The 24,556-nt window shown below is 46.5% G+C and overlaps 1 protein-coding gene across 1 annotated transcript; it reads left to right on the top strand.

Moving 5' to 3' along the window:
• Positions 1-11,195: 11,195 nt before the first annotated feature.
• On the top strand, positions 11,196-24,075 carry tmem100a (transmembrane protein 100a). Its single transcript, XM_068058733.1, is given in 3 exon segments — positions 11,196-11,445; positions 11,448-11,494; positions 22,284-24,075. Coding segments are annotated over 3 exon segments (621 nt in total). The 5' UTR covers positions 11,196-11,372; the 3' UTR covers positions 22,785-24,075.
• The last annotated feature ends 481 nt before the right edge of the window (positions 24,076-24,556 follow it).

Here is a 24,556-nt window from a genome sequence, read left to right as displayed (position 1 = left end):
CTTGTGTCATGATAAGTCGATAGATGATGGAAATTTTTATGTTAAGATCACTTTATAATTCTTTAAACAACTTTTTTGTTAAAAAGAAAGGGGGGAATATACAGTATGTTAATGGCTGGTGCTGTTGAAGGTTGATGGTATAATATGTAAGAAAAAGAAAAATGTATTATTTTGTCAGAGATGTAAATTTCTTTAAAGAAAAGAGGGGAATCTGTTAGTGTCTAAAGTTCTGTTGATGAATGTTAAATAGGTGTTGGGTGGTGTTTAGTTAATTGTTCTTAGAGCCAGCAAGCACTGACATGGAAATTGTTAAGAGTGGAGTAGTGAGATCCGTGATAAATAATAAATGGTCTCCACCAAAGCATCCTAGTCTCAGTGTCTTCTTCACAAACAGTCTTTGAAGTTTCTCTAACATCATATCCCCATTGCACACAAACCAGATTCCCAGAGACAGGCACCAATCCTGCACTGAGAGGACTGTGAGATCAATCTGGGATGGTTGGGTTAAGATGGGCTAAGTGGCCTTCTTCATCCAGAATTATCCTGTGACATAAATACAAACACGTACACACTTTTTGGGATTTTCTTCTCCCTGCTGCTTTCACATGTGTTCAAGTCTTCTGAAGAAGGAATTTTCCTCCACACAACATCAGGTGGCAGGTTGTTCAACCTTCACCGTCTAAGAGCGATGTCCAAAGTACGGAAAGCCCTCATCAGGGAACTCCTCTTTGCTGACAATGCTGCTTTAACATCTCACACTGAAGAGTGCCTGCAGAGTCTCATCGACAGGGTTTGCAATGAATTTGGCCTAACCATCAGCCTCAAGAAAACGAACATCATGGGGCAGGACGTCAGAAATGCTCCATCCATCAATATTGGCGACCACGCTCTGGAAGTGGTTCAAGAGTTCACCTACCTAGGCTCAACTATCACCAGTAACCTGTCTCTAGATGCAGAAATCAACAAGCGCATGGGAAAGGCTTCCACTGCTATGTCCAGACTGGCCAAGAGAGTGTGGGAAAATGGTGCACTGACACGAAACACAAAAGTCCGAGTGTATCAAGGCTGTGTCCTCAATACCTTGCTCTATGGCAGCGAGGCCTGGACAACGTATGTCAGCCAAGAGCGACGTCTTAATTCATTCCATCTTTGCTGCCTCCGGAGAATCCTTGGCATCAGGTGGCAGGACCGTATCTCCAACACAGAAGTCCTCGAGGCGGCCACCATCCCCAGCTTATACACACTACTGAGTAGGCGGCACTTGAGATGGCTTGGCCATGTGAGCCGCATGGAAGATGGCAGGATCCCCAAAGACACATTGTACAGCGAGCTCGCCACTGGTATCAGACCCACCGGCCGTCCATGTCTCCGTTTTAAAGACGTCTGCAAACGCGACATGAAGTCCTGTGACATTGATCACAAGTCGTGGGAGTCAGTTGCCAGCGTTCGCCAGAGCTGGCGGGCAGCCATAAAGGCGGTGCTAAAGTGTGGCGAGTCGAAGAGACTTAGTAGTTGGCAGGAAAAAAGACAAAAGTGCAAGGGGAGAGCCAACTGTGCAACAGCCCCGACAACCAATTTTATCTGCAGCACCTGTGGAAGAGTCTGTCACTGTAGAATTGGCCTTTATAGCCACACCAGACACTGCTTCACAAACCACTGACCACCTCCAGGCGCTTACCCATTGTCTCTCGAGATAAGGAGGTCAACGAAGACACATATCAGCAAAACATTTGTACACATTTTACACTAGTTTGGACACATGTAAATACAAGCAGTTACAATCACACATATATATAAATTGGTCCAATTATATAGATGTTGTTACGGTTGGGGGGAGATGGTATAAGTAATTTCCACTTTTCATGTCTCAACTGACCCTCGACAGTGTTTAAAAAAAAATTGTTTTAGTCCCTGAATGTTTATTTGACCTCAAACAAATGTCAGGTTTCATGTAGGATTAAAAGAAAGATAAATTATTTATTAAACAATACCCGAGGAATATATTTGCAATCTCACCCACTCACACATGCGCGCACACAGAACAGAAAGAGATTAGAGGATAGCATACATTTAAGTCCGATTGTTGTAAAAGAGTTCACTTTGAAACCTTCTTGGTTTTCCAGGAGGAATTTTTAAAAACAGCAGTGCAGGCCTGGTCTTCCTTTTCTTGCTCCATTGAAGTATTGCAGATTCCTCTGGTTAAGAATCAGTCAAAGTCAGTGGCGTGAAATCCTGTTACGATTTCTCAGGTGGGGAGTTTTCAAGGTTACCTTGCAATCTCTGCCTCTGTGGTTTAAAGATGTTACAGGCAGGGTCTTCTTGGCTGTAATGGATGTTTCAGCTTCCTGGCTGGCTTTCTGATTCTGTCTTTCAGAGAACTTTTTTAAGAACTAAACCTTAGCAGGCTTGGTTTCAGTCAGGTGAGCAAAGATGCTGTCCCCTGATACGTTCATCCAATGTCTTTGAATGTTAAGCCATTGTTACAGAATGAGGTTTGAATGTGGCTTATCTTGATAAAGTGGCCAAATGTCCCACCTATTATCTTGACTTTGAATCTGGAGTCTCCCTGTCTGTGAAGGCCTTTTGTCAACCTAATTCTGGAAGGTAGGAGCCATTTAACATTGAATGGGTTGTTAAGCATTTTAATGTGCCTTCCACAGGTCTAGTCCAGACCTGATGATGGGTTTAGTTTCCAACAGTCACTATGTAGATTTGCAGTACACCTGACCTCTTACTGCATCTTGTCTGCAGCAAAAGCGTCTATTTGTTGGATTTTAGTTTCAGTTCATTTTTACAGTTCATAATTGCTCCAGTTTACTTTAGTTCATAACTGTTCCTCGCATGAGCGTGACTGTATAAAAACAAATAGTTCTGATTACACACATATAAATGCAAACAGCACCACTAATCATCGACATGTGAACACAAACAGGCTCGATATCACACACCAACACAAACATCTCCAACTGCACACATACAATTGGCATGATCACAAACATATAAACACAAATAGATTGAACACAAATGGGGTCATCAAACACAGAAAGATAAGTGAGTCCAATCACAAACAAATAAACAAACAGGTTTGATCACAGATGTGCAAATACAAAACAGGTTCGATCTTACAGATCCAATCTAAACACAAATTGGATCTAATTGTACTTGCAGAAAATATATTTGATCACACAATTCACACTTTATAAACTCAAAACAGCACCATCATACAAAATGACTGGGTAGATGCTGGGAGGCTGTTTCCCTTGGCGAGAGAGTCTAGAACTGGGGGTCATAGTCTCAGAATAAGGAATCGGTCAGTTAGGACTGAGATGAGGAGAAATTTCATCTCTAACAGGGTTGTGAATCTTTGGAATTCTCTACTCCAGAGAGCTGTGGAAGCTCAGTTGTTGAATATATTCAAGACAGAGATTGATAGATTTTTGGATACTGAGGGAATCAAGGGATATGGGGATTTTAAAAAGATTTTCACAGGAGGTGGGCAGCACTGGCAAGCCTAGTCTTTATTGCCCATCCCCTCACAACTGTGAGGCTTGCTAGGCCATTTCAGAGGGCAGTTAAAAGTCAACCACATCACATGTAGGCCAGACCAGGTAAGGACAGCAGATTTCCTTCCCTAAAGGCTATTAGTAATGGGGTTTTACAACAATCCAGTAGCTTCGTGGTCACCGTTGCTGACTAGCTTTTTATTCCAGATTTATTTAGCTAGTTGAATTTCCCCAGCTACCACTGTGAGATTTGAACCTTGCAGGATCATTAGTCCAGGCCTCTGCATTACTAGTCTAGTAACATAACCACTGTGCTACCATATCGCCAATAATGCAGGAAAGTAGAGTTGAACATAAGAACATACGTATAAACATATGAATTAGGAGCAGAAGACGACCATTCGGACCCTGAAGCCTAAGAAGTTTGATAACGTCATGGCGGATCAGATTGTGGCCTCCACTTTACTTTCCTGTCTATCTGCTACAACCCCTGACTCCCTTGTCAATCAAGAATCTATCTAACTCAGCCTTAATAATATTCAATGACCCTGCCTCCATTGCTGTCTGGGTAAGAAAACTCCACAGACTAACAACCCTCCGAAAGAAACAATTTCCCCTCACCTCTGACTTAAATGGGAGACCCCTTTCTTTTAAACTGTGCCCCCTAGTTCTAATCTCACCCATAAGGCAAAACATCCTCTCAACATCCACCTTGTCAAGTCCCCTCGGGATCTTATATGTTTCGGTAAGAACACCTCTCATTCTTCCAAACACCAAAGAATACAGGCCCAACCTATCCAACCTTTCCTCTTAAGATAACCCTCCATCCCAGGAATCAGTCGAGTGAACTTTCTCTGAACTGCTTCTAATGCAGTTATATCCTTCCTTAAGTAAGGAGACCAAATTTGTACACAGTATTCCAGATGTGATCTCACCAGACCTACTTCAGGTAAAAGACCATATCACATAATCTTATTGAATGACAGAGCAGGCACAAAGAGACAAATGGTTTACTTGTGCTCCTATTTCTTATGTTTGTATATGTACTTAAACTAATATCAGCCCAATTCTGCTTTCGAAGTGCAGCTCGGCTCTAATCACACACACAAACATACAAAATGAGTGCAATCAGATTTTTACTTACACCTGTGCAGTTACCAACGAATCAGTCAAATGTTTGAGCAGGAAATTTGCAATATGTAAACCGGACACACAGTTTATTTCCCTTTCAATAGCAGTTCAGTCTTTCAATTTCTGTCTGTGTCTCAGAATTTGGAGCAACTCAGGTGTTTAATTTTTTTTATTTGTTCATGGCATGTGGGTGTCACTGGCTTGGCCAGTATTTATTGCCCATCCCTAATTTCCCTTGAGAAGATGGTGGTGAGCTGCCGTCTTGAACTGCTGCAGTCCTTGGGTTTCACACCAGTTTAATTGCCTGTCCAGTTATGTCCCTTTTTATATGCTGAATTATAGTGAGTGATCAGAACATGAAAGTTACCATGAATTATGGTGTATTAGCTGTGAATATCATCACTATAACTACATATAATGTCACATCTCTGACTGGTGTTGGGCCAGTCTGTGTCCCATGATTAATTGAAGCTTCAAAGCAATGGAGGGTCCCATTTCCTTTCCCCATATATCTCATGTTAGTTACAATCATGTTGGGAATTCACAGGGAGTATGATTAATTGAGCAATTTAAGTTCAGAGGAAAGGTTAAGGAAGTTGGGTTTGTTTTGTTTGGATAAGAGGAGACTTTGAGGTGAGTAATTGAAGTTTTCAAGATTATGTTTGGGATTAAAAAAAACTGATTCAGGCAAACTGTTCCCTGTGGTGACCATAAGAACATAGGAAGGAGCAAGAGAAGACCATTCGGCCCCTCGAGCCTGCTCCACCATTCAATATGATCATGTTTGATCTTCTGCCTCAATTCCACTTTCCTGCCCACTCCCCATATCGATTGATTCCCTGAGAGGGAAAATCTATCGATCTCAGTCTTGAATGTATTCAATGATGGAGCATCCACAACCCTCTGGGGTAGAGAATTCCAAAAATTCATAACCCACTGAGTGAAGTAATTTCTCCTCATCTCAGTCCTGACTGATCAGTCCCTTATCCTGAGACTGTGTCCCCGTGTTCTAGATTCCCCGACCAGCAGAAACAATCCTACTCTATCCAGCCCCTTTACAATCTTGTATGTTTCAATTAGATCACCTCTCAATCTTCTAAACTCCAGAGAATATAGCTCCAATTTACTCAGCATCTCATCATAGGACAACCCCCTCATCCCAGCGACCAATTTAGTAAACCTTCACTGTACCGTCTCCAAGGCAGGTGTAAGGTTCCTTAGATATGGAGACCAAAACTGCACGCAGTATTCCAGATGTGGTCTCACCAAAGCCCTGTACAATTAGAGTCATAGAATCGTACAGCATAGAAACAGGCCCTTCGGCCCACCGCGTCCATGCTGACCATAATGCCTATCTATACTAATCCCACCTGCCTGCATTAATTCCATATCACTCTATGCCTTGCTCATTCAAGTACCTGTCCAGATGCCTCTTAAATGTCGCTACTGTTCCTGCCTCCACCACCTCCTCAGGCAGCTCATTCCAGATACCCGCTATTCTTTGTGTGAAAAATTTACCCCTTTGATCCCCTTTAAACCTCCTCCCTCTCACCTTAAATCTAAGCCCTCTAGTTTTAGTCACCCCTACCATGGGAAACAGACTCTGGCTATCTGCCCTACCTATGCCTCTCATAATTTTATATACCTCTACCATGTCTCCTCTCAGCCTCCTTCGCTCCAGGGAAAACAGACCCAGCCTATCCAATCTCTCTTTATAACTCAAGCCCTCCAAACTAGGCAACATCCTTGTGAATCTTTTCTGCACCCTCTCTAGCTTAATCACATCTTTCCTGTAGTGCGGAGACCAGAACTGCACACAGTACTCCAAATGCGGCCTAACCAACATTATGTACAACTGTAACATGACGTCCCAACTCTTGTACTCAATGCCTCAGCCGTGAAGGCAAGCTTGCCATACGCCTTCTTCACCACCCTGTCTACCTGTGTTGCCACTTTCAGGGAACTATGTACTTGCACCCCAAGGTCTCTCTGCTCAACAACACTCCGCAGGGCCCTGCCATTCACTGTATATGTCCTGCCCTGGTTTAACTTCCCAAAATGCATCACTTCACACTTGTCTGTGTTAAATTCCATTTGCCAATCCCTTGCCCACTTTCCCAGTTGATCTATATCCTGTTGTAACCTTAGACAACCTTCTTCACTGTCCACTATACCACCAATTTTGGTGTCATCTGCAAACTTACTAGTCATGCCCCCTACATTCACATTCAAGTCGTTAATATATATGACAAACAACAGAGGGCCCAGCACTGATCCCTGCGGCACACCACTGGTCATCGGCCTCCAATCTGAAAAACAACCTTCCACTACCCCCCTCTGCCTCCTATCACCAAGCCAATTTTGTATCCAATTTGATAGCTCACCCTGTAGCAAGACTTCCTTATTCCTGTACTTTAATCCCCTTGCAATATGTCATTTGCCTTCCTAATTGCTTGCTGTACTTTCATGTTAACTTTCTGTGTTTCTTGTATTAGTACACCCAAGTCTCTCTGAGCAACAACATTTAAAGTTTCACACCTTTTAAAAAAATTCTGATTCTCTATTCTTACTGCTAAAGTGAATAACCTCGCATTTCTCCACATTATACTCCATCTGCCACTTTGTTGCCCACTCACTTAACCTGTCTATATCTCTTTGCATCCTCTCTGTGTCCACCTCACAGCTTACATTCCCACCTAACTTTATATCAAAGACAACTTAGATACATTACTCTCAGTCTCTTTGTCAAAGTCATTAATATAGAGTGTAAATAGCTGAGGCACCAGCACTGATCCTTGCGGCACCCCACTATTCACTGCCTGCCAACTTGAAAATGCCCCATTTATGCCCACTCTCTGCTTCCTGTCTGTTAACTAATCCTATATCCATGCTAATATATTACCTCCAACACCATGAGCCCTTATCCTGAGTGGTCAGCTTTTGTATTGAATATCTTTTGGAAATCCAGCTATACTGCATCTACTGGTGGATGGTCAAATCCCAGGAGATACAGGATAAAAATGAGGAATTTGGGAATAAGTAGGGAAACCAGGGCTGGGGGGTGGCGTTGTGTGTGTGGGGGTGGGGGGAATGGTGAACATTCCCCTAAAGGGTTATCAAGTTGTGGAATTATTTACCAGGGAAAGACTTTGTAGCAGAGAATATAAATGGGAGAATATAAAACCGAGACAATTAAATGTGTTTCTGAAGAAAGAACAGATGAAAGGAAATGAAGGGAAAATGGGGATAATCTATCAAAAAAGAATGGATTTATTGGGGCTCATGGAATTTTCCCATTCCTAGAAATGATTGTACTTTTCTAGATGTGATTGATTAAACACTCCTGTGGCTGAGCATCTTCAAGGGTTAAACAGGAGAGGACCCACAAAATGGAGCTGTATGTTACAACCAGCGTTCCAGAAGTGGGCTGACCTGATAACTCAATGAGTCCTGAATGAGTAATGCTCAGTGCTACAAATGGAATTTAACTGGTATCCTCAAACTCCTCCCGTAGTCTATTTATACCACACGTTAAGTAAGTAATTCCATTTTAAATTTAAATGGCAATTTGATACATTTTAAGATATTGATTCATGGATTGTGGAGATTGGCTCAAATAAGTTTCTGTGAATCATTTTTCTTACTCTGTATTTGTATGTCTGAGTGCATGTGTGTGTGTGTGTGTGTGTGTGGGGGGGGGGGTGTATGTGTATTTGAGTGTGTGAGTGCAGACAGGTGTCTATATGAATCTATATGTGTTAGTGTGTGCATTTGAATATGTGCATGTGAGAGTGTCCATATGTCTCTGAGAATATGTGGGAGTGTGGCCATGTGATCTGCATTTGTAAGCGTGTGTTCAGAACTGTTTGTGTATGTGAGTATGTGTATGAATGGAAGTAAATGTGTGAGTACACATTTATACCAGTGTTTGTGGTTGGGTGGGTATAAGTGTATGTGTCTGTGCATCTATGAGTGTGAGTATCTGTAGTGAGTATGTATGTAAGTGAGTGTTATTATGGGTGTGTCTGCATGTGAATTTATATGTAAATGTTTGTGTGACTTTAGGTACATTAGTGTGTGTGAATGAGTGTGAATTTCAGTGTGTGCATGAGTGAGACTGTAGCTAAGTGTTTTTGTGTAAATGTGAGTGTGAATTGTACCCTTCATCAGCCTGTCTCTGTCCTCTTGACGTTTATCACCATCTTCCATACAGTTTACAATACTTCCAATTTTTTTGTCATTAGAAATTGTGCCCTGCACACCCAAGACTACGTCTATATGATGAAGAGCAGTGGTTCTAACACTGACCCCGGGAAACTCCACGATTTACTTTCGTCCAGTCCGAAAAACATCCATTAACCACTACTCTCTGTTTGCTGTCATCCAGCTAACTTCGTATCCATTCAGCTACTGTCCCTTTTATTCCTTCAACTTTGCTGACAAGCCTGTTATGTGGCACTTTATCAAATGCATTTTGAAAGTCCATATAGACCACATCAACCACAATACCCTCATCAATCCTTTCTGTTACTTCATCAAAAACTCAAACAAGTTAGTTAAACATAATTTGTCTTTAACAAATCTGTGCTGGCTTTGCTTAATTAATCCACACTTGTCCAAGTGACTGTTAATTTTGACCTGGATTGTTGTTTTTAAAAGCTTTCCCAACACCGAGGTTAAACTGACTGGCCTATCAGTTGCTGGGATTATCCTTACTTTTATTTTGAACAAAGGTGTAAAATATGCAATTCTCCAGTCCCCTGTATCGAAGGAGGATTGAAAGACTAAGGCCAGTACTTCCGTAACTTCCACTCTGCATCCTCGGATGCATCCCATCCAGATCTGGTGACTTATCAACATAAAGTTCAGACAGCCTATCTAACACCTCCTCTTTAGCAATTTTTAGCCTATCCATTGTTTCAACTGCTTCCTCATTTACTTTGGCTCTGGCAGCACCTTAGACAGATGCAAAGTACTCATTTAATACCTCAGCCATGCCCTCTGGCTCCATGCACAGCTCCCGTTTTTGGTCCCTGATCAGCCCCACCCCTCCTCTCACTACCTTTTTACTACTTATATGCCTACAGAAGACTTTTGGATTCCTTTTTATGTTAGCTGCCAGTCTCTTCTCATACTCTCCCTTTGCCTCTCTGATTCCCTTCCTCATTTCCCTTCTGACCTTTTTATATTCAGCCTGATTCTCACTTGTATTATCAACCTGACATGTCATATGTATCCTTTTTCTGCTTCATCTTACTCTCTAACTCTGTGACTGAGTGTGACTGTACGAGATTGTGTGTGAGAATGATGTAAAAACAGAAAGTGCTAGAAATACTCAGCAGGTCTGGCAGCATCTATGGACAGAGAAACAGAGTTAATTGTTCAGGTCTGTGACCTTTTGTCAGAACTGGTTAAAGTTAGAGATGTGACAGTTTTAAGCAAGTACAAAGGCAGGGAAAGGGGGAGGGGAGGAAAGAACAAAAGTCAGGAGAGATTAAATGACAAAAGGAATGATGGGGCAAGGCAAAAGGAGATAGTAATGGAACAAGTAAAGAAACAAAGGATGTGTCTAGAGCAGGTGTGAATGGGAAATTTAATGAAAAATAGTCATGAGACTGAATGCATGTGTGTGTGTGAGAGAAAGTGTGAGCGTATCTGTGTGTGTGAAAGTGAGTGTCTGTGTGAGTGTGAATGTATCTGTGTGTTTCTGTATGTGTGTGTGTGCATGAGTCTGCATGTGAGTGAGTGTGAGTGTATATGTGTGTGAGTGTGAAAGTGTGTGTATCTGTGTGACTGTGCATGAGTGTGAGTGAGTGTGAGTGAGTGTGAGTGAGTGTGAGTGAGTGAGTGTGAGAGTGTGAGTGAGTGTGAGTGAGTGTGAGAGTGTGAGTGAGTGTGAGTGAGTGTGAGTGAGTGTGAGTGAGTGTGAGTGAGTGTGAGTGAGTGTGAGTGATTCCTGTTGTCAGTAGTGGGGTCAGACAGTGAGTTCTTGTGCGGAAGCTGACCTCCTTCTCCCCTCACTCTCACACATTCCCTCTTCCCATCTCATGTGTATTTAAACACAGATTTAATGAAAAGAAAAACAGATGAAAGGAAAGTTTGCAGGAATCCTTTAACGGGCAGTAATACTCAGAATTCACCCTGGAACCCTGATCTGTTCCCTTTTAACTGGAAATAGGGGATTATGTATTTGCACAGAAATTAGCAATAATTTCTATCATTAATATTACAATCTATTAAATTATTCATATCACACAACCTTGCTGAGATGTTTCTCTTTGATGTTTCTGGGATATTTTTGTTTCTATAATATATAATAAAGTGGCGATAACTGCAAGATAAGGACTGACTGCTTTGTGCCAAAACTGAACGCCAGGAGTGTGGGATTAGTGTAAAGAGAGAGAGAGAGAGGGAGGGAGGGATAGAGAGAGAGAGAGGGAGAGAGAGAGAGAGAGGGAGGGAGGGAGGGAGAGAGGGAGGGAGGGAGAGAGAGACAGAGAGAGGGAGGGAGGGAGGGAGAGAGAGAGAGAGGGAGAGGGAGAGAGAGAGAGAGAGGGAGGGAGGGATAGAGAGAGAGCCCGATCTGCAGGAATCCTCCTCACTGTCCCTGTGCTGGAATCGAGCACAGCACAGGCTGAGAGACCGGGCAGCGGGCTCCACACACCGGGCACCGGGACAGCCGCTGCTCAGCTTTCCCCCATTGCCCTTACTGAGAGGAGCCTCCCTCCTGCTAAATAAATGTACCCGAGCAGCGAGTCCGAGCCCGGCTCCCAGCTCCGGTGTCAGAGTCACTGTGCGGATCGCTTAGTGACTGCAGAGAACGGCAGCAATCGGAGCAGCGACTGGCAACGGCATTGAAGGTGAGTGGACAGTGAGTGAGTGGACAGTGAGTGAGTGGACAGTGAGTGGACAGTGAGTGAGTGAACAGTGAGTGAGTGGACAGTGAGTGAACAGTGAGTGAGTGAACAGTGAGTGAGTGAACAGTGAGTGAGTGGACAGTGAGTGAGTGGACAGTGAGTGAGTGGACAGTGAGTGAACAGTGAGTGAGTGAACAGTGAGTGAGTGGACAGTGAGTGAGTGGACAGTGAGTGAGTGGACAGTGAGTGAGTGGACAGTGAGTGAGTGGACAGTGAGTGAGTGGACAGTGAGTGGACAGTGAGTGAGTGAACAGTGAGTGAGTGGACAGTGAGTGAACAGTGAGTGAGTGAACAGTGAGTGAGTGAACAGTGAGTGAGTGAACAGTGAGTGAGTGGACAGTGAGTGAGTGGACAGTGAGTGGACAGTGAGTGAGTGAACAGTGAGTGAGTGGACAGTGAGTGAACAGTGAGTGAGTGAACAGTGAGTGAGTGAACAGTGAGTGAGTGGACAGTGAGTGAGTGGACAGTGAGTGAGTGGACAGTGAGTGAACAGTGAGTGAGTGAACAGTGAGTGAGTGGACAGTGAGTGAGTGGACAGTGAGTGAGTGGACAGTGAGTGAGTGGACAGTGAGTGAGTGGACAGTGAGTGGACAGTGAGTGAGTGAACAGTGAGTGAGTGGACAGTGAGTGAACAGTGAGTGAGTGAACAGTGAGTGAGTGAACAGTGAGTGAGTGGACAGTGAGTGAGTGGACAGTGAGTGAGTGGACAGTGAGTGAACAGTGAGTGAGTGGACAGTGAGTGAACAGTGAGTGAGTGGACAGTGAGTGAACAGTGAGTGAGTGGACAGTGAGTGAGTGGACAGTGAGTGAACAGTGAGTGAGTGAACAGTGAGTGAGTGGACAGTGAGTGAGTGGACAGTGAGTGAGTGGACAGTGAGTGAACAGTGAGTGAGTGGACAGTGAGTGAGTGAACAGTGAGTGAACAGTGAGTGAGTGAACAGTGAGTGAGTGGACAGTGAGTGGACAGTGAGTGAGTGGACAGTGAGTGAGTGGACAGTGAGTGAGTGGACAGTGAGTGGACAGTGAGTGAGTGGACAGTGAGTGAGTGGACAGTGAGTGAGTGGACAGTGAGTGAGTGGACAGTGAGTGAACAGTGAGTGAGTGGACAGTGAGTGAGTGAACAGTGAGTGAGTGAACAGTGAGTGAGTGGACAGTGAGTGAGTGGACAGTGAGTGAGTGGACAGTGAGTGAGTGAACAGTGAGTGAGTGGACAGTGAGTGGACAGTGAGTGAGTGGACAGTGAGTGGACAGTGAGTGAGTGGACAGTGAGTGAACAGTGAGTGAGTGGACAGTGAGTGAACAGTGAGTGAGTGGACAGTGAGTGAGTGGACAGTGAGTGAGTGGACAGTGAGTGAGTGGACAGTGAGTGAGTGGACAGTGAGTGAACAGTGAGTGAGTGAACAGTGAGTGAGTGAACAGTGAGTGGACAGTGAGTGAGTGAACAGTGAGTGAGTGGACAGTGAGTGAGTGGACAGTGAGTGGACAGTGAGTGAGTGGACAGTGAGTGAACAGTGAGTGAGTGAACAGTGAGTGGACAGTGAGTGAGTGAACAGTGAGTGGACAGTGAGTGAGTGGACAGTGAGTGAGTGGACAGTGAGTGAGTGGACAGTGAGTGAACAGTGAGTGAGTGGACAGTGAGTGAACAGTGAGTGAGTGAACAGTGAGTGAACAGTGAGTGAGTGGACAGTCAGTGAACAGTGAGTGAGTGGACAGTCAGTGAACAGTGAGTGAGTGGACAGTGAGTGAACAGTGAGTGAGTGGACAGTGAGTGAGTGGACAGTGAGTGAGTGGACAGTGAGTGAACAGTGAGTGAGTGAACAGTGAGTGAGTGAACAGTGAGTGAGTGAACAGTGAGTGAGTGAACAGTGAGTGGACAGTGAGTGAGTGGACAGTGAGTGGACAGTGAGTGAGTGGACAGTCAGTGAACAGTGAGTGAGTGGACAGTGAGTGAACAGTGAGTGAGTGGACAGTGAGTGAGTGGACAGTGAGTGAGTGGACAGTGAGTGAGTGAACAGTGAGTGAACAGTGAGTGAGTGAACAGTGAGTGAGTGAACAGTGAGTGAGTGGACAGTGAGTGAGTGAACAGTGAGTGAGTGAACAGTGAGTGGACAGTGAGTGAGTGAACAGTGAGTGAGTGGACAGTGAGTGAGTGGACAGTGAGTGAACAGTGAGTGAGTGAACAGTGAGTGAGTGGACAGTGAGTGAGTGGACAGTGAGTGAGTGGACAGTGAGTGAGTGGACAGTGAGTGAACAGTGAGTGAGTGAACAGTGAGTGGACAGTGAGTGAGTGGACAGTGAGTGAGTGGACAGTGAGTGAACAGTGAGTGAGTGGACAGTGAGTGAACAGTGAGTGAGTGAACAGTGAGTGAGTGGACAGTGAGTGAGTGGACAGTGAGTGAGTGAACAGTGAGTGAGTGGACAGTGAGTGAGTGAACAGTGAGTGAGTGGACAGTGAGTGAGTGGACAGTGAGTGAGTGGACAGTGAGTGAGTGGACAGTGAGTGAGTGAACAGTGAGTGAGTGGACAGTGAGTGGACAGTGAGTGAGTGGACAGTCAGTGAACAGTGAGTGAGTGGACAGTGAGTGAACAGTGAGTGAGTGGACAGTGAGTGAGTGGACAGTGAGTGAGTGGACAGTGAGTGAGTGGACAGTGAGTGAGTGAACAGTGAGTGAACAGTGAGTGAGTGAACAGTGAGTGAGTGGACAGTGAGTGAGTGAACAGTGAGTGAGTGAACAGTGAGTGAGTGAACAGTGAGTGAGTGAACAGTGAGTGAGTGGACAGTGAGTGAGTGGACAGTGAGTGAACAGTGAGTGAGTGAACAGTGAGTGGACAGTGAGTGAGTGGACAGTGAGTGAGTGGACAGTGAGTGAACAGTGAGTGAGTGGACAGTGAGTGAACAGTGAGTGAGTGAACAGTGAGTGAGTGGACAGTGAGTGAGTGGACAGTGAGTGAGTGGACAGTGAGTGAACAGTGAGTGAGTGGACAGTGAGTGGACAGTGAGTGAGTGGACAGTGAGTGAGTGAACAGTGAGTGAGTGGACAGTGAGTGAGTGAACAGTGAGTGCACAGTGAGTGAGTGAACAGTGAGTGGACAGTGAGTGAGTGGAAAGTGAGTGAGTGGACAGTGAGTGAACAGTGAGTGAGTGGACAGTGAGTGAACAGTGAGTGAGTGGACAGTGAGTGAGTGAACAGTGAGTGAGTGGACAGTGAGTGAGTGGACAGTGAGTGAGTGGACAGTGAGTGAGTGGACAGTGAGTGAACAGTGAGTGAGTGGACAGTGAGTGAACAGTGAGTGAGTGGACAGTGAGTGAGTGGACAGTGAGTGAGTGGACAGTGAGTGAACAGTGAGTGAGTGAACAGTGAGTGAACAGTGAGTGAGTGAACAGTGAGTGAGTGAACAGTGAGTGAACAGTGAGTGAGTGAACAGTGAGTGAGTGGACAGTGAGTGAACAGTGAGTGAGTGGACAGTGAGTGAGTGGACAGTGAGTGAGTGGACAGTGAGTGAACAGTGAGTGAGTGGACAGTGAGTGGACAGTGAGTGGACAGTGAGTGGACAGTGAGTGAGTGGACAGTGAGTAAGTGGACAGTGAGTAAGTGGACAGTGAGTAAGTGGACAGTGAGTAAGTGGACAGTGAGTGAGTGGACAGTGAGTGGACAGTGAGTGAGTGGACAGTGAGTGAGTGGACAGTGAGTGGACAGTGAGTGAGTGGACAGTGTGTGAGTGGACAGTGAGTGAGTGGACAGTGAGTGGACAGTGAGTGAGTGGACAGTGAGTGAGTGGACAGTGAGTGAACAGTGAGTGAGTGGACAGTGAGTGAGTGGACAGTGAGTGGACAGTGAGTGAGTGGACAGTGAGTGAGTGGACAGTGAGTGGACAGTGAGTGAGTGGACAGTAAGTGAGTGGACAGTGAGTGAACAGTGAGTGAGTGAACAGTGAGTGAGTGAACAGTGAGTGGACAGTGAGTGAGTGAACAGTGAGTGGACAGTGAGTGAGTGGACAGTGAGTGAGTGGACAGTGAGTGATCAGTGAGTGAGTGAACAGTGAGTGAGTGAACAGTGAGTGAGTGGACAGTGAGTGAGTGGACAGTGAGTGAGTGAACAGTGAGTGAGTGGACAGTGAGTGAGTGGACAGTGAGTGAACAGTGAGTGAGTGGACAGTGAGTGAGTGGACAGTGAGTGAGTGGACAGTGAGTGAACAGTGAGTGAGTGGACAGTGAGTGAGTGGACAGTGAGTGAGTGGACAGTGAGTGAACAGTGAGTGAGTGGACAGTGAGTGGACAGTGAGTGAGTGGACAGTGAGTGAGTGGACAGTGAGTGAGTGGACAGTGATTGGACAGTGAGTGAGTGAACAGTGAGTGAGTGAACAGTGAGTGAGTGGACAGTGAGTGGACAGTGAGTGAGTGAACAGTGAGTGAGTGAACAGTGAGTGAGTGGACAGTGAGTGAGTGGACAGTGAGTGAACAGTGAGTGAGTGGACAGTGAGTGAGTGGACAGTGAGTGAGTGGACAGTGAGTGAGTGGACAGTGAGTGAACAGTGAGTGAGTGGACAGTGAGTGAGTGGACAGTGATTGGACAGTGAGTGAGTGAACAGTGAGTGAGTGAACAGTGAGTGAGTGGACAGTGAGTGAGTGGACAGTGAGTGAACAGTGAGTGAGTGAACAGTGAGTGAGTGGACAGTGAGTGAGTGGACAGTGAGTGGACAGTGAGTGAGTGAACAGTGAGTGAGTAGACAGTGAGTGAACAGTGAGTGAGTGGACAGTGAGTGAATGGACAGTGAGTGAACAGTGAGTGAACAGACAGTGAGTGAACAGTGAGTGAGTGGACAGTGAGTGAATGGACAGTGAGTGAACAGTGAGTGAATGGACAGTGAGTGAACAGTGAGTGAGTGGACAGTGAGTGAGTGAACAGTGAGTGAGTGAACAGTGAGTGAGTGAACAGTGAGTGAGTGGACAGTGAGTGAATGGACAGTGAGTGAACAGTGAGTGAATGGACAGTGAGTGAACAGTGAGTGAGTGGACAGTGAGTGAGTGGACAGTGAGTGGACAGTGAGTGAGTGGACAGTGAGTGAACAGTGAGTGAGTGGACAGTGAGTGAATGGACAGTGAGTGAACAGTGAGTGAGTGGACAGTGAGTGAGTGGACAGTGAGTGAGTGGACTGTGAGTGAGTGGACAGTGAGTGAGTGGACAGTGAGTGGACAGTGAGTGGACAGTGAGTGGACAGTGAGTGAGTGGACAGTGAGTGAGTGAACAGTGAGTGAGTGGACAGTGAGTTAGTGAACAGTGAGTGAGTGGACAGTGAGTGAGTGGACAGTGAGTGAGTGGACAGTGAGTGAACAGTGAGTGAGTGGACAGTGAGTGAGTGGACAGTGAGTGAACAGTGAGTGAGTGGACAGTGAGTGAGTGGACAGTGAGTGAGTGGACAGTGAGTGAGTAGACAGTGAGTGAACAGTGAGTGAGTGGACAGTGAGTGAGTGGACAGTGAGTGAGTGGACAGTGAGTGAGTGGACAGTGAGTGGACAGTGAGTGAGTGGACAGTGAGTGAGTGGACAGTGAGTGAGTGGACAGTGAGTGAGTGGACAGTGAGTGAACAGTGAGTGAGTGAACAGTGAGTGAGTGGAAAGTGAGTGAGTGGACAGTGAGTGAGTGGACAGTGAGTGAGTGGACAGTGAGTGAACAGTGAGTGAGTGGACAGTGAGTGAGTGGACAGTGAGTGAACAGTGAGTGAGTGGACAGTGAGTGAGTGGACAGTGAGTGAGTGAACAGTGAGTGAGTGAACAGTGAGTGAGTGGACAGTGAGTGAGTGGACACTAAGTGGACAGTGAGTGGACAGTGAATGGACAGTGAGTGAACAGTGAGTGAGTGAACAGTGAGTGAGTGGACAGTGAGTGAGTGGACAGTGAGTGAGTGGACACTAAGTGGACAGTGAGTGGACAGTGAATGGACAGTGAATGGACAGTGAGTGAGTGGACAGTGAGTGAGTGGACAGTGAGTGAGTGGACAGTGAGTGAGTGGACAGTGAGTGGACAGTGAGTGAGTGGACAGTGAGTGAGTGGACAGTGAGTGAACAGTGAGTGAGTGGACAGTGAGTGAGTGAACAGTGAGTGAGTGGACAGTGAGTGAGTGGACACTAAGTGGACAGTGAGTGAGTGGACAGTGAGTGAGTGGACAGTGAGTGAACAGTGAGTGAGTGGACAGTGAGTGAGTGAACAGTGAGTGAGTGGACAGTGAGTGAACAGTGAGTGAGTGGACAGTGAGTGAGTGAACAGTGAGTGAGTGGACAGTGAGTGAGTGGACAGTGAGTGAGTGGACACTAAGTGGACAGTGAGTGGACAGTGAGTGAGTGGACAGTGAGTGAGTGGACAGTGAGTGAGTGGACAGTGAGTGGACAGTGAGTGGACAGTGAGTGGGTGGACAGTGAGTGGACAGTGAGTGAGTGGACAGTGAGTGGACAGTGAGTGGGTGGACAGTGAGTGGACAGTGAGTGGACAGTGAGTGAGTGGACAGTGAGTGGACAGTGAGTGAGTGGACAGTGAGTGGACAGTGAGTGAGTGGACAGTGAGTGGACAGTGAGTTAGTGGACAGTGAGTGGGTGGACAGTGAGTGAGTGAACAGTGAGTGAGTGAACAGTGAGTGAGTGGGCAGTGAGTGAGTGGACAGTGAGTGAGTGGACAGTGAGTGAGTGGACAGTGAGTGAGTGGACAGTGAGTGAGTGGACAGTGAGTGAGTGAACAGTGAGTGGGTGGACAGTGAGTGGGTGGACAGTGAGTGGGTGGACAGTGAGTGGACAGTGAGTGAGTGAACAGTGAGTGAGTGAACAGTGAGTGAGTGGACAGTGAATGGACAGTGAGTGAGTGGACAGTGAGTGAGTGGACAGTGAGTGAGTGAACAGTGAGTGAGTGGACAGTGAGTGGGTGGACAGTGAGTGGGTGGACAGTGAGTGGGTGGACAGTGAGTGGACAGTGAGTGAGTGGACAGTGAGTGAGTGAACAGTGAGTGAGTGAACAGTGAATGGACAGTGAGTGAGTGGACAGTGAGTGAGTGAACAGTGAGTGAGTGGATAGTGAGTGGGTGGACAGTGAGTGGGTGGACAGTGAGTGGACAGTGAGTGAGTGAACAGTGAGTGAGTGGACAGTGAGTGAGTGGACAGTGAGTGAGTGGACAGTGAGTGGGTGGACAGTGAGTGGGTGGACAGTGAGTGGGTGGACAGTGAGTGGGTGGACAGTGAGTGGACAGTGAGTGAGTGGACAGTGAGTGAGTGAACAGTGAGTGAGTGAACAGTGAGTGAGTGAACAGTGAGTGAGTGGACAGTGAATGGACAGTGAGTGAGTGGACAGTGAGTGAGTGAACAGTGAGTGAGTGGATAGTGAGTGAGTGGACACTAAGTGGACAGTGAGTGAGTGGACAGTGAGTGAGTGGACAGTGAGTGAGTGAACAGTGAGTGAGTGGACAGTGAGTGGACAGTAAGTGAGTGGACAGTGAGTGGACAGTGAGTGAGTGGACAGTGAGTGAGTGGACAGTGAGTGGGTGGACAGTGAGTGGGTGGACAGTGAGTGAGTGGACAGTGAGTGAGTGGACAGTGAGTGGACAGTGAGTGGGTGGACAGTGAGTGGACAGTGAGTGAGTGGACAGTGAGTGGGTGGACAGTGAGTGGGTGGACAGTGAGTGGACAGTGAGTGGACAGTGAGTGAGTGAACAGTGAGTGAGTGGACAGTGAGTGGACAGTGAATGGACAGTGAGTGAACAGTGAGTGAGTGGACAGTGAGTGAGTGAACAGTGAGTGAGTGGACAGTGAGTGAGTGGACAGTGAGTGAGTGGACAGTGAGTGAGTGGACAGTGAGTGAGTGGACAGTGAGTGGACAGTGAGTGAATGGACAGTGAGTGAATGGACAGTGAGTGAGTGGACAGTGAGTGGACACTGAGTGGACAGTGAGTGAATGGACAGACAGTGAGTGAGTGGGCAAATACATGGCAGATGCAGTATAATGTGGATAAATGTGAGGTTATCCACTTTGGTGGCAAAAACAGAAAGGCAGATTATTATCTGAACGGCGATCGATTGGGAAAGGGGGAGGTGCAGCGAGACCTGGGTGACCTTGTACACCAGTCGCTGAAAGTAAACATGCAGGTGCAGCAGGCAGTTAAGAAGGCAAATGGTACGTTGGCCTTCATAGTGAGAGGATTCGAGTACAGGAGCAGGGATGTCTGGCTGCAATTATACAAGGCCTTGGTGAGGCCACATCTGGAATATTGTGTGCAGTTTTGGTCTCCTTATCTGAGGAAGGATGTTCTTGCTATGGAGGGAGTGCAGTGAAGGTTTACCAGACTGATTCCTGGGATGGCGGAACTGATGTATGAAGAGATTTTGGGTCGAATAGGCTTGTATTAACTAGAGTTTAGAAGAATGAGAAGGGATCTCATAGAAATCTACAAAATGCTAACGGGACTGGACAGACAAGATGCAGGAAGGATGTTCCCGATGGCGGGGGAGTCCAGGACCAGGGGTCATAGTCTAAGGATAAGGGGTAAACCATTTAGGACTGAGATGAAGATGAAGAGAGTGGTGAACCTGTGGAATTTTCTACCACAGAAAGCAGTTGAGGCCAAATCATTAAATATATTCAAGGAAGAGTTAGATATAGTTCTTAGGGCTAATGGGATCAAAGGATACGGGGAGAAAGCAGTAACAGGGTACTGAGTTTGGATGATCAGCCATGATCGTACTGAATGGTGGAGCAGGCTCGAAGGGCCGAATGGCCTATTCCTGCTCCTATTTTCTATGTTTCTATGTTTCTATGAGTGGACACTGAGTGGACAGACACTGAGTCGATAGTCAGTGAGTGGACAGACACTGAATGTACGGACAGACACTGGGCAGTGAGTGGACAGTCAGTGAGTGGACAGACACTGAGTTTATAGTCAGTGAGTGGACAGACACTGAGTGGACACTGAGTGTACAGACAGACACTGGGCAGTGAGTGGACAGTCAGTGAATGGACAGACAGACACTGGGCAGTGAGTGGACAGACAGACACTGGGAAGTGAGTGGACAGACAGCGAGTGGACAGACAGACACTGGGAAGTGAGTGGACAGACAGACACTGGGCAGTGAGTGGACAGTCAGTGAATGGACAGACAGACACTGGGCAGTGAGTGGACAGTCAGTGAGTGGACAGACACTGAGTGGACAGACACTGAGTGGACACTGAGTGTACAGACAGACACTGGGCAGTGAGTGGACAGTCAGTGAATGGACAGACAGACACTGGGCAGTGAGTGGACAGTCAGCGAGTGGACAGACAGACACTGGGAAGTGAGTGGACAGACAGACACTGGGCAGTGAGTGGACAGTCAGTGAATGGACAGACAGACACTGGGCAGTGAGTGGACAGTCAGTGAGTGGACAGACAGACACTGGGCAGCGAGTGGACAGTCAGTGAGTGGACAGACAGACACTGGGCAGTGAGTGGACAGTCAGTGAGTGGACAGACAGACACTGGGCAGTGAGTGGACAGTCAGTGAGTGGACAGACAGACACTGGGCAGTGAGTGGACAGACAGACACTGGGCAGTGAGTGGACAGTCAGTGAGTGGACAGACAGCCACTGGGCAGTGAGTGGACAGACAGACACTGGGCAGTGAATGGACAGACAGACACTGGGCAGTGAGTGGACAGACAGACACTGAGCAGTGAGTGGACAGTCAGTGAGTGGACAGACAGACACTGGGCAGTGAGTGGACAGTCAGTGAGTGGACAGACAGACACTGGGCAGTGAGTGGACAGTCAGACACTGAGCAGTGAGTGGACAGTCAGTGAGTGGACAGACACTGAGTGGACACTGAGTGGACAGACAGACACTGGGAAGTGAGTGGACAGTCAGACACTGGGCAGTGAGTGGACAGTCAGACACTGAGCAGTGAGTGGACAGTCAGTGAGTGGACAGACAGACACTGGGCAGTGAGTGGACAGTCAGACACTGAGCAGTGAGTGGACAGTCAGACACTGAGCAGTGAGTGGACAGTCAGTGAGTGGACAGACACTGAGTGGACACTGAGTGGACAGACAGACACTGGGAAGTGAGTGGACAGTCAGCGAGTGGACAGACAGTGAGTGGACAGACACTGAGTGGACACTGAGTGGACAGACAGACACTGGGCAGTATGGCGGTGCAGAATTCTGACCAGTAACCTGGAGCACAGACTGGAAGTGCTGTGACTGCAGGAGATCCCTCACTGCTACCAGGTGTTATGATCTGCAATGGGTGAAAAGGCAGTGGAAGCAGATTCAATAGTGACTTTCAAAAGGAAATTGGATAAATACTCGAAGGGGGCAATTGTGCAGGGCTATAGGGAAGAGCAGAGAGTGTAGGACTAATTGGATAGCTCTGTCAAAGAGCTAGCACAGATACACCAGACCGAATGGCCTCCTCTGCTGCTCGTTTCTATGAAAGTTTTAAAAGAGAATGTTTAATTGTGAACAACCCTCGTGTTAAAATTGTAGTTATAGCTTTTGATATTAATACAACTGTGCATATTTGTACTGTTGATGTGATTATTAATATTCCACATTCTCATTTATCTCCCCATATTATGTAATATCCCAATTATTATTGTGCTTGTTTCCCTATCTTTTAGTTCAGTATTTGGTATTTCTCTATCTCTCTCTCTCTTTTTGACCACACATTCACTCTCTCTCTTTCTCTCTCTCTCTCCCCCCCACTATCTGAAAGTACTCAGATCCCAGGATGTGCTGGCTGCATCTTATGGAGGAGTGAAAGAAGGCAAGAAACTCACTTGGAAAATAAAAGGGGAAGAGGAGAGAACAGTTCTGGGAGGTGCAGGATGATAGAGGAACCAGTGAAGGAGATTCCGGCACTCCCGGTTCTTCCCAGTATCCCAGAGAAGGGCTCCGATTGCCCAGCTCCAGCAGTTGCTCAGGTCCTGACCAGCCAGGGCCAGCTGACAGCAGCTACAGGCGGAGCCGAGCTCTCCTGCTCCCGTTGCACCGTGCCCTTTGGCCTAGTCATCCTGATTGCTGGCATGGTGGTCACTGCCGTTGCCTATAGCTTCAACTCACATGGGTCAATCATCTCAGTCTTCGGGTTGGTCCTGCTGGCTTTGGCTCTTCTCCTGCTGATCTCCAGTGGTGTGTGCTGGAAAGTGAGACAGTGCAGAAAGCGAGCCAAGAGGAGAGAGAGCCAGACAGCACTGATGGCCAACAGAGGGCTATTGGTTTAGGAAACACTTTATATCCAGACAAGGAGACCAAATTACTTCATCTGGGACCTAAAGAATGTGCAACTAACTCATGGAGGTTTGCGATGACAACACTGGGTGGATTGTCCTACAGCTTTGATGGAACTGGTTTACAATATCACTTCAAACTGATAATAATTCATCTACTCATGACCTTAAATAACACAAGACGAACTTTCCATTATCTCTTTATCTGGAGCCATTCATGTGACCAGCTGAAGCCAACTTGTGAAAGGAGTGATATGGAGATACTCTCAATACTGATGGGTAAAAGGACTCAATAAACTCTTTGGATCTAATTGTATGAGTCCCAGCATGCCCAGGACAGCCTCCAGTCCCAGGTTGAAGACTGCACTAACTGTGGTATTAAAAATAGTTTTAGTACTAATTTATTGACACTCCTACTTTCGGTCATACAGTTATCTGGGTTGCACCTTGACAAGACATGTTTAAACAGGGAAATGTTCTTCGACCTCTTTGTTTGTTTGTACACAATCTGCTATCTCTCCAGCTTCCCTTTCTGTCTAAATGTTTTTTCCTACCCTTTCTTTCCAATCTTACTTCTCTCCTACATGCTGGACTATGGCCCTTACTGTTCTGAAAACCCTGTGTTCTACCCGTCAACAGTTGGGTCTGTCAATGTCCCGCGTTCACTAAATGAACCTGCGTCGGTCGTACCTTTATAACAATTTAAATTGATAAAATATAATCTATACTTGGAATGAGTGAAAATGTAATAGGTTGATAATATCACACAAACCCTCTCCATCTAATCTGAGACAGATTGGGGTTTGATGAATTCTCAGTCCCTGGCCTTTATTTCAATATTCAGTGCAATGATAGCACAGGAACGATGACTTTGTGATCAGACGGGAAAAACAGAAAACAAAATCAATAAAACAATTAATTATGAAATCGCCAAGGAACCACCAGAAATAAAGGCTTTTAACTTGCCAACTGATTCCTTGCTCTCCTCCCCTACCTTGCTCATCCTCTCCCCTCCCCACCTCCTCTCCTCTCCCTTTTCCACAGCCTCTCTGTCTCTCACCTCCTTTTCATTTCCCCACCTCCCTCTCTCCACTCCTTTTCCTCGCCTCCTTTCCCCTTCTCCAGAGTTCTCATTGGCCAGCTACTTGAGTTGATTTTGATGATACAAGCGTCAGCTTCAGGCGGCACACATGAGCTTGACATGCATGGTAATCCATTTTGGCTTTCCTGGTATGCCCAGCCTGGCACTTTGATATTTCTCAATGACTTCCATTTAAATGCGACATGATCTCATCAAATAAAACTCCTGCTTCATCGCCATCACTACTGACCTCTTAATTTCCTGGATAAATACTTCTGTTCCTTTTTGGATGAAAGTAAAGGGATTCAGCCTGGCCTGGCAAAAGATGACTAATACAGGACAGGTGAGATAGAGAATAGATACAAGGGATACAAAACAGCTGCAGGCGAGTAAAAGACATAAGAACACAAGAATTAGGAGCAGGAGTAGACCATTCGGCCCATCGAGCCTGCTCCGCCATTCAATACGATCATGGCTGATCCTAGGATTCAGCTCACACAGAAACAAGAAATGCTGGAATCACTCAGCAGGTCTGGCAGCATCTGTGGAAAGAGAAGCAGAGTTAACGTTTCGGGTCAGTGACCCTTCCTCGGAGCTAGGATTCAGCTCCACTTTCCCGCCCGCTCCCCATATCCCTTGATTCCCTGAGAGACCAAAAATCTATCGATCCCAGCCTTAAATATAT

This window comes from Heterodontus francisci, chromosome 26 (genome assembly GCF_036365525.1).
Source record: "Heterodontus francisci isolate sHetFra1 chromosome 26, sHetFra1.hap1, whole genome shotgun sequence".
NCBI classification, from domain to species: Eukaryota; Metazoa; Chordata; class Chondrichthyes; order Heterodontiformes; family Heterodontidae; genus Heterodontus; species Heterodontus francisci.
The sequence above is the reverse complement of the archived record's forward strand: the minus strand, read 5'-3'. Positions and strand labels throughout refer to the sequence as shown.